The sequence below is a fragment of the Apodemus sylvaticus genome, chromosome 1 (genome assembly GCF_947179515.1).
Source record: "Apodemus sylvaticus chromosome 1, mApoSyl1.1, whole genome shotgun sequence".
NCBI lineage: Eukaryota > Metazoa > Chordata > Mammalia > Rodentia > Muridae > Apodemus > Apodemus sylvaticus.
The window spans coordinates 59276732-59293939 of NC_067472.1; the positions used below are offsets into that span (position 1 = coordinate 59276732).

The 17208-nt window shown below is 52.4% G+C and overlaps 1 protein-coding gene across 1 annotated transcript in view; it reads left to right on the plus strand.

The window, feature by feature from the left end:
• The window catches only part of Lrp5 (LDL receptor related protein 5), a 109112-nt gene that overhangs the window by 35032 nt on the left and 56872 nt on the right, over nucleotides 1-17208 (plus strand). The window contains exons 3-5 of the mRNA XM_052194141.1: nucleotides 5063-5260; nucleotides 7767-7963; nucleotides 9595-9726. Of these exons, the coding sequence (XP_052050101.1) occupies nucleotides 5063-5260; nucleotides 7767-7963; nucleotides 9595-9726 (527 nt within the window). The remainder of the gene's footprint in view (nucleotides 1-5062; nucleotides 5261-7766; nucleotides 7964-9594; nucleotides 9727-17208) is intronic.

Genomic DNA, 17208 nt, shown 5'->3' on the forward strand with positions numbered 1-17208 from the left:
GGAACTCACTCTGTAGACCAGGCTGGCCTCGAACTCAGAAATCTGCCTGCCTCTGCCTCCCAGAGTGCTGGGATTACAGGCGTGCGCCACCACCGCCCGGCTAGCACCCTTTTTCAACAGGACCCCTCTGTATTCCCTCCCTCCCCCCAGGTTCCCCACTCTTCCTGGGACAGAACGCTATATCTCTACCCTACCACATGCCCAGATGCAGCATTCGTGAACCTGGGCAGGAAGACCTGTTCTCAAGCTGTGGGTTTCACCATTGCCCTCGTGCCTTTACAGGGTGCTGGTGGGTTGGGGAGAAAAATGATCCAGGCACAGTATGTTTGAGAGGAATGAGTGGCACCAGGAGAGTAAGGGCAGGAACAGTGTTCTAGGCTTCTGGCTGTGGAGACGGAATGACCAGTGCAAAGGCCCTGGGGTAGAGAAAAGTGGCCCTGTGGGAGAGGATGACTCAAGGTCATGGGGCTCCTTCAGCTTTGGGTTGAGCCTGACTACCTTATAGCAGTTATAGACGACAGTGTAGGGCAGCAGCTTGGCCCAGGCTTGTAGCAGGTCCAGTAGAAGTGTCTAGGGTTGAGTTCTATTCTGAAGGCAGGAACAGTTGCCAAGGGTGGAATGGTGCCTTGTCTGTGTCTCCATCTATGCAGATATACAGAGGTGTGCTGTGACCTTGTCATGCCACATGAAAATACTAAGAGCCACCTACCCTGGGCTGGACAAATGCTGTAACACACATACCTGTATTCCACCACATACAAGACTGCTTGTATGCAGTTTTGTTATCTCCCTCCCTCCTTCCCTCCTTCCTTCCCTCCTTCCCTTCTTCCCTTCCTTCCCTTTCTTCTTCCCTTCCTTTCTTCCTTTCCTTAAAATTAATGTGTGGGTATGTTTAAGTATCGTGTACATGCCTGGTGCCTGCAGAGGCCAGAAGGAGGCATTGGATCCCTGGAACTAGAATTCCGGGGGTTGTGAGCTGCTCTGTGGGTGCTGCTCAGTGAGCCTGGCCCTGTGTAGAAGCCAGTGCTTTAGCCTGAGCCATCTCTTCAGCCCCTCTTCCCTTTACTCTTAGCCATGGTGGCTGAGAGACTTGCTGGACTGGGCAGGCACTATGTTTGTGTAGAGATAGAGGGAACCCACACTCCGTCCTCACCTCGGCCGCTGTGGCCTGTATTATCTCTGGGATCACTCAGCCTTGGCTCTGGCCATTTGAGTGGATCATTTGTGCCCTTGCTTCTGACTTCTTCTCTAGAAGCTCTCGGCAGGGTCACCTGGGTGGCTGTCCTTTCGAATCCTGCCCCTGGACCAATGTTGACCTTGGCATTGCTGGGTGGACAGGACATCTCACTTCCTTCCTCTGCCCTGGATAAATCAGGGCATGCAAGCTGTGGGGTGCAGCTCGGAGTGGGGGTAGTGAAATGCAGTGGAAGAGAGAAACGTGGCTCTCCCCTCAGCACTGTGGAGCCTCTGCTGTGCCCTTGGGTTTTCCTGTGCCATTGTCTCCTCTGGAGACTTCTTTAGATGAGGGGACCCTGCCCCAGCCACCACTGAGAAGACTGACTTTGTCCAAATGCCCACCTCCTTGTGCTCAGCTCAGGACTGGGTAGCCAGGAGTGACAGAGAGGGCTCTGAGGCTGGGAAGACCCTGGCTCAGCCTGGAGAAGCCCTGCTACATGTCTGAGTGGGGCTACAAGGCCTCCTGACAGAAATGCAGCTGGTACTACCTTGAAGCAACAGCCCAGCGTTGCAGTCCTGCACCTTGGCCCTGAATCGGCTTCTGCCTTGCTTCCCTGAGAAAGAGGATGGCCTCAGTCTTGCCAGCCTGCCCTGCAGCAGTGCTGCAGCTGGCACGGGCCTGTCCCCACTGAGCCAGCAGCTCTCTCGTTCCCCATTTAAGGAAACCTGCAGGCCCCAGGAACTGGGGAAGAAATGTGGCGTACTAACCTCATTTCCCTGCCTGGCCTAAGTGCTGGCTGGGCCACAGCACCAAATGGGAAGCGTAGAAACACTGCACCTTCTCAGTGGGTGACAAGGCCCTGGGCTAACCCCAGGCCTGTAGGAGTGGAGAAGCCCAGGGAAAGAAGGCAGTGCCCAGACCACGTCGGCCTCAGCTGAGGCTGACCTACCTCCAGGTGCCCAGAGAATCATCCCGGGCGGTCACGGCCCTGCCGATGCAGGATGAAACATGAACAGGCACGGAGCTTGGGCCTTCCCTGCCCAGCCAGGCTGCTGTCTAGAGCTGCTTCTTGCTGTGTGTGTGAGACAAGTCCACCTGCCAGAGCCCCCACTTCCTATCTGTCTAATGGGGGCAAGCAGGCTAGCGCAGAGGGTGTGCAGGACACACAGGAATGATCCTGTGTGGGGTTCTTGGACATTAAGCAGGGCAGAGAAGGGGATATTGCTGTGATGCTCCTATGCCTGTCCTCCTGGATGATGTCCTCGTAGTCAGTCCTTCTAGAAGGCGGTGATGGTTCTGGCCCACATGAGACCGGGGAGACGGGGGTGACACAGCAGTAAGACAGCCCCTGTGCACATTATTGCAAGAGGAGTGTTCTGCACCCCAGATCTGTATAACTCAGGCTGGCCTGGAACCCATGGCAATTCTCCTGTCTCAGACTTCCAAGTACTGGAATTTCTTCAGAAGCTACCGTGTCCAGCTCGTGTCTCTCATTGTCCCTTTCACAGTAGTGGAGGCCCCACAAGAGTCCCGTCTGAGCTTATTCCTCATGCTTTAGATCACTCAGCGCCTGGGTCAGCTTGGGGCTGGCCTGCATCAATGATGTTTTATGTCAGAAGAGATGGGGGGCAAGATAGGTGGAGACTAGCCTGACACCCGGAGAAAATATGTGTAGAAGATAAAGGGAGACTTGTGAGCCCTTGAGCCTGGAGTGTGCCAAGGAGAGCACCACCTGCCAAGGGCCATGGGCAGGAAGCAGGCTCAGACAGGAACCAATCCGCAGAGGGATGGACAGTGTAAACTGTGCCCACTTTCGTGTCCTGTGCCTCACCCAGGGGCTCCTGGGATAGGAACCCGTGTCCTCAAAGTCGATGTGACTCTCCATGGGCTCTGCTGTACAGTCACGCACATGCCTCTGGTTACATTCTTTCAGCACTGGCTGGGTTGGCTCCTGTCATCTTTAATACTGGTGTCTGGGCTCAGGACACATAAAAGGCACAGCAAGGAATGGAGTGGAGTGTCTTATGCATAAGTGACATGGCCCCTCGTTGGAGTGTCTCCACAAAGCTCCCGAAAGCCTCCTCTTCACAGACCCTGGGAGTCATTGCTGACTCTTGTGTATACCCACTGAGGCCTGTTTTGTCTCCTATATCCCAGGCAAGTCCCAGCACATTGTGTAATCCAGGCTGGCTTTGAACCAGCGATTGGATGCTTCTGTCTCTTTGGTGCTAGGGATAATAGATATGCACTGCTATGCTGTGCTCAATGAGAAACATTTCTAACAGGGAGAGGGCAAAGTACTCAGTATATTCTTAATGGAGAGCAAGTTGGAAGTGTATAGAGCCATGGGCAATACAGTGACATTTAGATCAGTGATGCCCAGTGTGACTGTATGCTCTGTGGGGCTGGAGTCTTCTTAGTCTCTCTTCTTTCCTGTAGGTCTAGGGATAGAGTCCAGGGCTTTGCACATGCTAGGCAGTTCTGTCACTGAGCTACAGCCCAGCCCTCTGTCCCTGGGTGATGATTGGGAGTTGTGTGGGTGTTGTGGCGCACATGACAACTTTCAGGAATCAGTTTTCTTCCCACTTATAGAAGCAGTGTCTCCCTTTGCTGTTTCTCCTGTGCTGCACCCAGGCTACCTGGCCTGCAAGCTTCCAGGTGGTTCTCCTGCCTTGCCACCACCCACCACATCCTGCTGTGTCTTTCCAGCCTCCCCCCCCCCCCCACCACACACACACACACACACACGGTTTCTCTGTGTGGTCCTGATTGTCCCGGACCTCACTCTGTAGACCAGGCCTTGAACTCGGAGCTCTACCTGCCTCTGCCTCCCAAGTGCTGGGATTAAAGGGGTATACCATCTGCTTTTTTAAATGTAGGCTCTGGGATTTCACTTAGTACTTTAGACTTGTATGCTTGTGTAGCAAGTGCCTTTACCTGATGAGCTATCTGGTCAGTTCAAATGTGTGTGTATACATATGTATGTCTATATGTGAGTGTATTATGTACATATATATGTATATGTATGAATAAATTGTATATATATTTAAGTGTATATATATTATTTAATTTAATTTATATATATATATATATTTTTTTTTTCTTTTTATCTTACGTGTAGGAGTGCTTTGCCCGTGTCTGTTAAGTACACCATGTATGTATACAGTGCTCACTGATTCATAAGGAGGTGTCGGATCCCCTGGGATTGGAGTTCTAGAGGGCTGTGGACCTTCATGCAGGTGCTGAGAACCGAGTCTTCAAGAGCAGCCAGTGCTCTCAGCCTGCAGTTTACTTTCTTAAGGATTTGTTCCTCAGGGCTGGAGACTTGGCTCAGCACCCCTCTTCTCGAGGGCCTCAGTTTGGTTCTTAGAAACCACTTTCAGTTTACAACCAGCTCCAGGAGACCCAGTACCCTCTTCTGGATCCCATGGGGTCCTGCACTTTCATGCGTACACACATACTCCTACACACACACACACACAGACACACACACACACACATACACAAAACTAAAAATAAAATAAGGATTTTTAAAAAAACTGTGCAGAGTGGCACATGGTTGTAATCCTAGCACTTGGGAAGTGGAGGAAGCAATGGAGTGAGGCTAGCCTTAGCTACAGGAGATGGAAGCAGTGGGGTGAGGCTAGCCTTAGCTACAGGAGATGGAGGTTGTGGTAAAGGTATGCTCCTGTTTCAAGCATTTCAAGCATTATCTGTCCTATTTTAATTCCTTAACATAAAAACCTAAAGTTTGGGTCCCTCAAACCGTAATCACTCATTATTTCTCACAGGTCTGGTGGGTGAGCTTTGAGGCCTGTGTTAGGGATCGGAACCAGTCCTCAGATCTGTTTGTGACTTTCCTTTTACCCCCTGCCTCCTCACTAGGTACATGTACTGGACTGACTGGGGGGAAGCGCCCCGGATCGAGCGGGCGGGGATGGACGGCAGTACCCGGAAGATCATCGTAGACTCCGACATTTACTGGCCCAATGGGCTGACCATTGATCTGGAGGAACAGAAGCTGTACTGGGCTGATGCCAAACTCAGCTTCATCCACCGTGCCAACCTGGACGGCTCCTTCCGGTGAGTGCCTGTGGCCGTGGCCGAGGCACCCTCTCCACTATCTCTGTTGTCCCCTGGGAGTTGGGGCTCCTTAACTCAGGCCTTAGCTTCTCCCCTGGAGCCCCCAAGGATGGTTAGATGACTTTGGGAACAGAGCATAGGTACCTTGCCTGATGTCACAGCTGATGTGACCAGATCAATGGTCACAGCTGTTTCCACAGCTATATGCTGAACATTCCTTCCAAACCGTGTGAGAGGGACACATGCAGCCCTCCGAGATGGCCGACTTTGTAAGCTAGGCTGTGTAATAGCCCTGACTGTCCTGGACTTACTTTGTAGACCAGGCTGGCAATGAAGTCACATAGATCTGCCTATGTCTACTTGCCAAGTGCTCGGATTAGAGGCGTGCGCCACCAAACCCAGGCTAGGACCAGTTCTTGGATGTTGTCCTGACCTCCACACAGAGCTGTGGACTTCATGTTCCTTCCATACCGTGCACGTGGTATTTTACAGAGAGAGAGAAAAGAGTACCTCTGGCCTGCTTCTACGCCCAGTTTGTACTGTGAAATGAGTAAGAAAATCTCAGTGTTCAGGGGCTGGAGAGGAGCTCAGTGGTTAGCTGCACCTGCTGTACTTGCAGAGTACCTAAGGCTACTTCCCAGCACTCATGTTGAGAGGCTTCACTGGTGCCCTCTTCTGGCCTCCTTGGGCAACTGACTCAGATGCACATACCTGCACACACAAATGAAAATAAAAATCCATCTTAAAAACAAATTAAAAGTTCAGAGTTTAGCCAGGCGGTGGTGGCGCACGCCTGTAATCCCAACACTCTGGGAGGCAGAGGCAGGCGGATTTCTGAGTTCGAGGCCAGCCTGGTCTACCGAGTGAGTTCCAGGACAGCCAAGGGTTATACAGAGAAACCCTGTCTCGAAAAAACCAAATCCAAAAAAAAAAAAAAAGTTCAGAGTTTAGAGGACTGTTTTGGATTTTAGAGTTTCCGGTCAGGGCTTGGATCTGGCCGGGACTGGGGCGTTCCTTGCTCTATATCCTGCCTCTGCTATAGTATCTCCAGGACAGCAGCAACTGTGTGATGATTATATTTCCAACTCTGCTAGAGACTGTGCCCATAGCAGGTGCTTGATCAATGAAGGGGACAGGTAGATGAATAAGGCCTGTTCTCCTGCTTGGTTGTTAGAGCTTCCTGCTTGGTGTGGCCCTGTGCTGTCATTATACTCGAGACGTAGCAGTGACCTTTGTGTCGGGTTAGGGGTAGTTTACTCCATGACCGAATATTACTTGCTGAGTTGATGTCAGGTCTTGGGCTCCCCATGGGAAGGTTAATCTGACCTTTGCACTGGAGTTGCTCCTGGCTAGGGGCTAGGAGCTGGTGTGAAGTGTTCACCTTGAGTTAGACTAAGAAGGCTCATACGTCATCCATTTTGGGATGATGTCTAGCCTGTGTCTTGTCATCTGTAGGGCGAGCGTGAAGATGCGCACAGGTTACGCTGGTCAGGGTCTGATCTGAGATTTGGAAATCAGGCTAGCCTGCAGACAGACTGTGGGAGCAAGTGATCCCATTGTGACCAGGACTAGCCCAGAATTTGGAAAGCTGCTAGCCTGGGAGCCTTGGGCTAGCCTGGGAGCCTTGGGCAAGCGGACAAGAGGGGTCACTTAATATAACAGATAGTGGGGCTGGAGAGATGGCTCAGAGGTTAAGAGCATTGACTGTTCTTCTAGAGGTCCTGAGTTCAAATCCCAGCAACCACATGGTGGCTCACAACCCATCTGTAATGGGTTCTGATGCCCTCTTCTGGTGTATTTGAAGACAGCAACAGTGTACTAACATATAAAATAAATAAATCTTAAAAAAAAAAAAAACCAGATAGTGATAACTCTTCTATAGCGTCAGTGTCCGGAAACATTTGCCATTTTGTTTGATGTTTACAGCAAACCCCACACTACCTACTGTCTGATAGGCAGGGTCCCAAGGCCATACAGCTGGCCAGAGCCTACTACAGCGGGGATGGTCATTAAACAACCACAAGATGTTGGCTCTGTTCATTTCCAGTCCTATTACCAGTGTTTATAATCTCATTAAACATGATGTCCACTGTGTGGGCGATTCTGAGCACACAGAGCTGAGAGTGTTTACGTGCTGTTGGTGTGGACTGTAGGACAGGACACATCTGGCTGAGTCAGCAGGAAGTTGTTTGCACACCAGGTCTGAGGACCTAGGCTTCTCAGAAACTGTCTGTCTCCAGGTGTGGTTGCGTGCTTTTGTCTAGGGGCACTTTGTCCCTTTGTCCAGGAGCACTTATGTTTCTGTCACAGCCATGGAAAGCTGGCTGGGCGGGCAGTACCCATGCATACCTGGAAGAGCCGACTGGAGCTGAGTGAGGAGAATGCTTGCTTCCCTTTGGTCTGACAGACATAGGGGGTCTGTGCTGACCCAAGGGCCTCCAGCATGGGGCGCAGTTGGCCTGAGAGGTTGCTCCTAACCACTCTGTCTGTTTCCTACCTGCTGCAGGCAGAAGGTGGTGGAGGGCAGCCTCACTCACCCCTTTGCCCTGACGCTCTCTGGGGACACGCTCTACTGGACAGACTGGCAGACCCGATCCATCCACGCCTGCAACAAGTGGACAGGGGAGAAGAGGAAGGAGATCCTCAGTGCTCTGTACTCGCCCATGGACATTCAGGTGCTGAGCCAGGAGCGGCAGCCTCCCTGTAAGTGAGCAGGCATTGGGGTGGGTGGGCGAGGTGTGGGGGGGGGATAGGCAGGGGCAGGCATTGGGGTGGGTGGGCGAGGTGTGGGGGGGGATAGGCAGGGGCAGGCATTGGGGTGGGTGGGCAGGGCAGGGGATAGGCAGGGGCAGGAATTGGGGTGGGGTGGGGTGGGGCGGGGATAGGCTGGGGCAGGCTTTAGGGGTGGGGTGGGCAGGGCAGGGGATAGGCAGGGGCAGGCATTGGGGTGGGTGGGCGGGGCAGGGGAAGGCATTGGACTGGTTGGGCGGGGCAGGGGATAGGCAGGGGCAGGCTTTGGGGTTGGGGTGGGAGGGGCAGGGGATAAGCTTGACAGGGTAGGGCTCACAGGTAGGAGAGGCTACATCAGGCAGGTCAGCTGGTACAGGGAGGACAGGGTGTAGATGGGAAGGACATAGCCTGGATGTGAGGGCAGTATAGGGTCAAGCAGTGGGGCAGAGTGGGTCCAGACAATGCAGTAGGGAGCGGGTAGACAGGGCTGAGGAGAGACCAGACCAGGCCTCTATTCTATAGAAGTACCCACGGGGAGCCACCCCTCCAGAGAAGCTCATGCTAGGCTAGAAAGAGGAGCTGGTGCGCGCGCGCATGTATGTGTGTACACAGTACATGTGAGTGCTTTTGCACGTGGCAGTCCAGGCAGGCTAGTATGATGGACAGGGCCTTTCTAGAGCTGCTTCAGGCTTTCTAGGGCGGGTGGCGCTATTGTGAGGGCCCAGTAGAGTCCTGACGTGTAAAATACTTGCTCGGAGTCTTACTTCTCAGCCTGGGGTCCTATATGGTGGAATCTTAGTAGGAGTCCCTGATGGTGATGCTGCGCTTCTGTGACAGGCTAAGGGGGTTGAATGGGAGGCTGGAAGGGGCTGTTTTAGGCTCATCCAGTTGCACAGGCGCTAAGGATCAATATTTCTGGCCACACTTTATAGAAGGTTTGAACTTGGACCTTAGGACTCAAGCCACAAAGGTTAGTGTAGGCTGCAAGGGGGAGGTGGTCTCTGATCCTGGCAAGAATACACAGTATTGAACTCTTCACTGAGAGTGCTGGGAGGACAAAGGTCAGTTGCAGGAAACTCAGTTCCCGTTGACAGTGTTTCAGGGATGTTGAGCCCCACATTCCTGAGGTAGAAGGTGTGTCTGTGAACCTTTGTTAGATTCCTTGGTCATAGAAGGGCCTGGGGGAAGAGCCTATGTTTGGTAACCTAGTGTGGATGGAGCCTGCAGGGTCCAGGCAGATTAAGGAGACAGGGTGTGCTCAGGAGGTATGGCTGTGTGAGCCAGTCCTGAGAATTTCCATGGAAGCATGGTGGGTGCTTTGCTGGGGGGAAAGTAGCATCCTTTGAAAGTTTGTCCTCTTGTTGGAGAAAGCTTAGGGTGGGGAATGTTCCCTGCAGGGGCAGGGCAGGTCTGGGGTTGTTTCTGAGAAATTACAGAACTGCTGCTGAGGCTGAAGGTGGCCCACGCCGGGTTGGCGGTGAGGTAGGACAGTTGTCCTGCGGGACACAGGAGGATGTGGTAGGATGTAAGCCCGTATGGGAGGGAATGACTGTGTAGTAGCGAGCCCACAGCTTGCGCTACAACCGTTTCAATCCTGTCACCAGTTCACACGCCATGTGAGGAGGACAACGGCGGCTGCTCCCACCTGTGCCTGCTGTCCCCGAGGGAACCTTTCTACTCCTGTGCCTGCCCTACTGGCGTGCAGTTGCAGGACAATGGCAAGACGTGTAAGGCAGGTGAGGTGGTATGTGGCACTGGCAGGGACAGGTGGGGCCTGGCCTGGTGGGGGTGGCTGTCACTAGCCAAAGTAACAAACAGAGCAACCTCTTCACAGGGGGTCTGCTCAACTTAGGGAAGATCCTGAAGCCGGGATCACCATCAGCTCCGGGCTGGGTTCAACCCACGGATGAGCTCTTTGGGAATCATGGTGCCCTCAATAAAAAACCCTGATATCCTGGGTTAGTCATGCCTTCAAAGTGCTGAGCATGCATGGTCACACCCTAAAAGTTTGCTGTCTGAGTGTTTATCCAAAAGCTATTTTTTTTTTGGTTTGGTTTTTTGAGACAGGGTTTCTCTGCGTAGCCCTGGCTGTCCTGAACTCACTTTGTAGACCAGGCTGGCCTCGAACTCAGAAATCTGCCTGCCTCTGCCTCCCAAGTGCTGGGATTAAAGGCGTGCGCCACCACTGCCCAGCTTATCCAAAAGCTATTAACTGTAAAAGTCAACGGATGGGGGCGTTAGCAGGCGCCATGCAGGGAGCTAGCCATTGGTGTGGCGCCCGCTGAGCGTTCCTGTCCTGAGTCAGTTTTGCCCTCTGGAGCCCAACAGCCGTGGGCACTGTGAGTGGGTTTGCTTTGGCTTTCCTGTGTCTGTGTCATTTATTTTTTCTTGTGTTTCAGTTGCTTCAAGTCTTACCTCTCTGTTAACTCTCCTATGCAAATACAGGCCCCCAAATCAGCCTTGTTAAAAGTTTTCCTTCTGCCTCAGAGAGCTGGTTTCCCTCTTTTTTTTTTTTATATTTTATTTGTTTGTTTGTTTGTTTTTGAGATTGTAACATAATTACATAATTTTCTTTTCTCTTTTCCTCCCTCTAAACACTTCTTTCAAATTCCTGGCTCTGTGGGCTTTCCCCATCAACTTTAGCATATCTCTGTTTGTTTTTAAGACAGGGTCTCACTATGTAGCTCTGGCTGTCCTGGAACTTGTTATGTAAACTAGGCTGGCTTCAAAATCATGGAAATCTGCCTGCCTCTGATTCCTGAGTGCTGGCCTCAAAGGTTTCCCTGCTTGATTCACACACACACCTTCTGGCTCAGGCCCCACTTTTCCCCACTGGCTGCTGCCGGGTTCCTGGTGTAGACAGAGTTCTCAGCTCCAGGAAATGTACTTCTGCTGTGGTGCCTCGGGTAGCCCTTTCTGGTACCTAGAGAATAGTTCTTCGGGTTGACTCTGGGGCTTGTCCTATCAGGTGTAAGGAACACAGCCATCCTGAGGCTGGTTCTCCTGTTTTTCTTCTGGGGACAGAGCCTGCTTCCCTCACCATGGGCCCTCTTCCACAGGGAAAGGCAGCTGCCTTCCACATCGCCTGGTCTAAGCAGCTTCTTCAAGGCTGTCTCCTGATGTCAGTGTGTGGGTTGAAGGGATGTCCTTGCTCAGCTCCTGCTGCTGTTCAGACGTGGGGCGTGACTCTGAGGTTTCCTGGTCCCTGCTGTGTGCTCTGCAGTGTGGAGCTTAGATTGAAGATACCTGTGGTATTGGAGGTCAGAATGAGCAGCTGGCCCTGGCCTTCCTGTGGGACCAGGTTCCTCAGTGACTCAGATGTCCAGGGGTCACATGTTCCATTTCCTGAGAATCCTGTCTCCTCTAGCTGTGAAAGGACTCCTAGAAAGCCTGTCAGAGACCGCCAAGCACACCGGACAAAGCATTTGTCACTCAGAGCCTTTCTGTGGTGGGAGTGTGTGACAGGCTGAGGGCACCCCTGTAGTCAGTGGACTTCAGTATGCTAAATCCAGATTTTTTCCACTTTAGCTGCAGATGCCCTGACTATGGTATTGTGTTCAAAGGAGGGAGATGTTTCCTGATGAGAGAAAAGGCGTGCGTGTGCCCTGGTTAGGTGTTATGGCTGTGATAAGCACCACTATCAAAAGCAACTTAGAGAGGAAAGGTTTATTTGTCTTACAGGTCATAGTCCATCCTGACGGGAAGGAAATCAGGACAGGAACCGGAGCAGGGGCCGCGGAGGAGCTCCCCCCCTACCCCCCCCCACCCCACCCCACCCCTTCTCCCGCTTGCTCAGCCCAGGGACGGAACCAGCCACAGTGGGCGGGGCCCTCCCACACCAGTCATTAAAAAAATGCTCCATACAGTTTTCTCTACTTTTTAAAATCTTATTTATGTTTTGAGAATCTATACATTTTGATAATATTTCTCTTCTTGTAACTCTTCCCAGGATCTTCCCACCTCCCTACCCATCCTACTGCATAGTCTTTGTTTCTGTTAAGAACAAAATCACGCATGCACGCACGCACGCGCATACACACACACACACACACACACACACACGCACGCACGCACTGCTGTTAAGTCTGATTTGTGTTGGCCAACTACTCCTGAGCTTGAGAGCTTCCCATGAAGAGAACTGATTTTTCCCTTCCCTAGAACTGTCAGTTGCAATGAGCTCCTTGCCTAGGGTGGACCTCACACCGCCTGCTCCCCCTTCTCTGTGCTGGGTTTTTGTCTGACTTGTTCTTGTGTGTGTGTGTGCGCGCGCGCGCGCGCCATCAGCTCAAGTGTGCATCTCACCTATCAGGTCTGGAAAGCGCTGTTTGCACTGTCTCTGGCTACTACAGTCTTTCTGCTCCCTTGTCTACATAGATCCCTGAGTTTTGAGAGGAGGGGTGTGAAAAAGACACCCAGTTTAGGGCTGAGTGTTCCAACACTGGAGACGTGTTTCTCAATTGAAGTCCCCTTTTCTCAGGATGATCCTAGTTTTTGGACCCCATAATTTTGTCTTGCATGAGATGAGACTAAGAGGCTGCGGTTTGCTCTAAGGTGGGACTTCTCAGCCTTGCCGCCTTCTGCACTTCCTCGTCCCTTGGACACTTCCTAGGCTGCTAGGGTGGAGAGAGAATCCAGCACCCAGCTTGAGGCTGGGGTGCGCTTCAGTGCATAGACTGCTTGTCCAGCTGCATGAAGGCTCTGTTTCAGTCCTAGCACTGTACAAATCGGGTGTGTCTGCGGCAGTGGTACACTTACTTAATACCAGCACCCAGGAGTGGAGGCAGGAGGATCAAAAGTTCAAGGCCATCCTTGGCTAGGTGGTGTAGCCTTAAGGTCCTGGGGATCAGAGGCTTCCTGCAGGTGTCTCACCAGTGAGAGGTCAGGGATGGCTCAGGGCAGAGTGATGCCCATGGGTAGCACCGGCACCTGGGGAGCCCTCACTGGTGTCAGGTGGAGACGAGAACTCAGGAGTTGGGAGTGCCCAGGGGCTGCCTGAGGATCTCCCCGTGGCTGTGGTATCTGAAAGATCTCTAGTGTTGTCCATTTGAGGCCATACCGGGAAAACTGTCCCATCAGGGTGAGCCGAGTAGTTGAAGGAAGGACGGACCGCTTGCACTTGACAAGTAGGAAATGGACTCAAATTCGAACTTGATCTGGGAACCAGGTGGATGCTCTAATACCAAGAGAACAATTCTTTCCAGAACGTTTGGAATTGAGTAGATGCCAAGGCTAGCTGGTGCCAGGTTGGGTGACTGGGCAGGAGAGATCTCAGTGAGTAGACAGACAAGCCGGTGACCTGCTGCAGAAGTGCGTGTTTACCCTGGGGATATGCTTGGTTCCCATTTTTATGGTTTCAGGGTTACTGTTGACCTAGACAGGGACAGTGGCCTGGCTGTTACTGGACCTGTGACACAATAGGCGTCCTCGTCACCTACAGGCCTAATGGAGCGGGGCTGGAGTGTGGCTGAGTCTGCTCCTTAGTGGACACAGAGTCGGTCGGAGCCACTGCTGTAGCTTCCCCTCCTCCCAGTTTGGTTTTCGATCCCCAGGCCTGACTGCTGGATTCCTGGACTTCCCTTCATGGAGTTGGAGATGAGAGAGTTCTGCTCTGACCTCAGTTTGAGCAAATGAAAGCCAGCTTGGAGTCTTCCTTGAAGAACGGCCTGAGAGGGCATCCTGGTCAGGACCACTGTCTACGGAAGAGTGAGGGGTGTCCCATAGACTGGGGACAGAAGGGTCGGATGCCTGTGTGGCCTTGGCCAAGTGGAGTGGCATCCCTCAAGACCCTGAGCCGCTTCCTCCTTCCCTGAGGGGTGAAGAGAGCAGACCACCCCATAGATAACTGCAGCTGAATGGGAGGCCTGGTGCATGTGCAGGCCACCATTTGACATAGTATTTTTCTGTGTCTCTCTCTCTCCTTTCTGTATTGAGGTGGGTTTCTCATCTGATTCCATGATTCATTTAGTCTAGACAGCTAGCTTGGTCTCTGCCTCCTAAGTTTTGGGGCTACTACAGCTGCCTGGCATTTTTATGTGGGTTCTTGGGGTCTAAAGTCCTGTTCTCACACAGAACAAGGCACCTACTGAACCATCTCCCCAGCTCATGAAGCCTCTTTTTTTTTTTTTTTTTTTTTTTTTTTTTTTTTTAAGATCTTCCTATATAGCCTAGGCTAGCTTGGAACCTAGTTTGTAGCCCAGGCTGGCCTCACATTCATTTTTCCTGACACTGCTTCTCAAGTTCTGGGATTACAGGCATGTGCCATCATGTTAAAAGAACTTCTCATACTGCTTGTGTGAGCACAGACTGCATACCTTTGAGCTTAGGAGCATTGGGGTCCTCAGGCTCTATGGGCAGGGGACCTTTGCCTCTGGGTCTCTGCTTCCCGTCTCCCCTGCTCTTCTGAGGTGCCTGCCCCCTTCAGCTCAGCCTGTGAGGCCTGGAGTGGCTGTGTCGTGGATTTCCATAGATCAGGGTGATGGTCTGCCCCAGGAAGCTGGAAGCCGAGAGCCCCGTGTGCTCGGCCTGGGCCGGCCTCCCTCCCCGCTCCCTCTGGAGCAGCCTCCACAGGCAGCTGGCTTTGGTTTCCCCCATGTTTTTCCAATTATGTGGAATGGCCTAAAAACAGCAGTAGCAGGGCCTTATTTGGGAGTCGCCACCGCTGTCTGTGCTCTGCAGCCTGCAGCTCTGTCACTGTCAGCATCTCCAAGTCCTGCTCTTTGTGGACCCTTCGCTCTGGTGTTCTGGCTTTTGTCACCTAGACTTTGGGACAGTGACTTAACAACAAGTATCCTCCTTCATAGGCCACAAATCACCAGACCAGAGGGCTCTGACTAGGCAAAGCTGGCCGCTGGACCTATTTCTGTGGGTTGTCTGGACAAGGTCTAGCAAGTCACAGGATGGACATGGATTGGGTACTCCTCCCCCCCACCCCTCCCTCTCCCACTCTTCTTCTAGACATAGTTTTAACAGATGCTTTACTGTCAGGGACAGTCTGGGTGGGGGCTGCTGAAAGAACAGAGAGCCTCACTGTTGGGTCTGATGGGACAACTGGAGCTACTTTGACTAACCCTCATATCATCCATCCATCCATCCATCCATCTATCCATCCATCCATCTTTCCACCCACCCACCCGGACAGATTAGCCAGATGGGCAGGCAGCCCTCAGCCAGGGCCAAGAATAATGGGTGTGTTTGTTCTCAGAGTCTGGCTGGCGAGTCACTTATCAGGGAAGTAGGTCAAAGGGAAAAGAAAGGAGGTCCTGTGGGGGAGTCTCCACGGCAGCCTTGATTGACGTTGACTTTGCAAACAGAAGGCAGCTGCTGTTCTTAACCATGGACCGTGAATTTTTAATAGCAAGAAAATTGTACCGCACGGTCCAGGAGACTGCGTGGTAAGCCTGTGTGCTATCGTGTTGTGTGTCTGTGTAACTGAGGTGTAACTGCATCAGAAACACTTTGTGAGTGTCGGGTCAAATCAGTTCTGACAGTTGGTCCATGTGTGTAGCTGCCACCCCAACTAGAGACTGTTTTCTTCACGCAGAAAAGGCCTCCAGGCTCCTGCCTCTCATCCCACTGTGAGGCAGGGAGCACCTCCTGCCCTGAGAGGGAGGGGCACATGCCATATTCATAGAAAGGAAAGCTTTCCTTGGGGTTAGGGCACAGGCCAGCTACCAGTTGATGCTTTCTGGCTGTGGTGAACAGTGTGAGGCATCTTCCACAGACTGACTGACAGTCTATGGTGCCCAACCACCTCTTGCTTCATGTTCCCCTGGCTCCTGTGGCCCACTCGCAACTCCAGCCTGATCCTGGACTTACCTGAGGCCCCTTTGTCTTTGGAGAACAGTTAAGAGTTGGCAGGGTCCCATAGAGCCCTCTAAGCTGCCCAGGGAAACCCCCGTCCCAAACACACACACACACACACACACACACACAGACACACACTCACTTTCTCTGAGCATGAGATTCCCCGTGTTCTGACTTCCCATTTAGAAGGAATCTTGCCAGGTCCAAAGTACTCAGCTGATACTTGGGCCGCCTGCTTGTCTTCAGAGAAGTGTATAGGCTCCAGCTCCTTTTGGCCTCCAGTCTCTGTTCATCTTGTACCTCTTGTTTCTTGGAAATAAATTGGCTCCTTTCTGGCCATGCTGCCTGGCCATTGCTCCAGGCTTGCCTTCAGAGGCCTGCTTTAATGCTATGTCTCCTTGGCTCTATCGTAGGCCCTCTGAGGGATGGATGGCGTGTGCCTTAGGTTATGCTTCAGACTTTGCTCTGAAGGACAAATGGATCGAGCTCCTTCACTTGTAGCTTCCCGGTGGACCAGGGTCAGGGCCCCGGAAGCTAGCCATGTTAAGTACTGTGGCAAGAGCTGAGGTCCTCTGGTTATGGCTGGGATCTTTAGCATCTAGTGAGACCAGCCTTACCCTCTCTGCCTCCCTCAGGGACAGGGTGTAGAGTATGGTTTCCTCGGGGCCTCCTCATGTGCCTGTGAAGTCTGGGTTTGCGCTTTGTCCACTTGGGAATGTCACCCGAGATCCTGCCTCTGAACTTTTCAGCTGTGTGTAAATTTATTTATTTTGATTTTAAGAGATCAGGCTGACCTCCTGCCTCTGCCTTGAGAGTGCTGCTACGATTACAGATGTGCACCAACCACATGGTTTTTGTGAACCATGTGGGCTTCTGATAGTCATTTAACTTAAGGGAAAAAATTGATATTTTCACATAGCTAAGTGTAGTCAGTTATTTGGACTCCAGGCAGCCACCGTGGATGGCAGTAATAGTGTCCCCTCAGGGTGGGGATGGCTGCCATGGCACAGGTCTCAGCCCTCATTCACTTCTTCCTGGAGCTGCTTGAGAGTCTTTGGGGTGGTCCTGCTTCTCAGATGTGGGATCGTGCACAGAAGTGAGAGAGCGTATGTGCACAGCTGCTGATGGGGCCCCCGCCCAGGCACTCAGCTCACAACCTGTCCTGCCTGCCCGCCCTTCCCGGGGCTCCCTTCTGTAGGGATTCCTGATGCAGAGTACACAGGTGTCCTTTAAGCTACGGTCAGCTCTAGCAGCTGCTGGACAGACTGTGTGTGACCAGTGGTCAGCATGCTGGGGATAGAGGGAGGGCTCGGGGGTTGGCACTTAACTCCAGGTCGATTCCCAGCACCCATGTCCTGCAGCTCTAAAACTGCCTCGGACTCCAGCTCTAGGATATCTGATGCTGTTCTGACCTC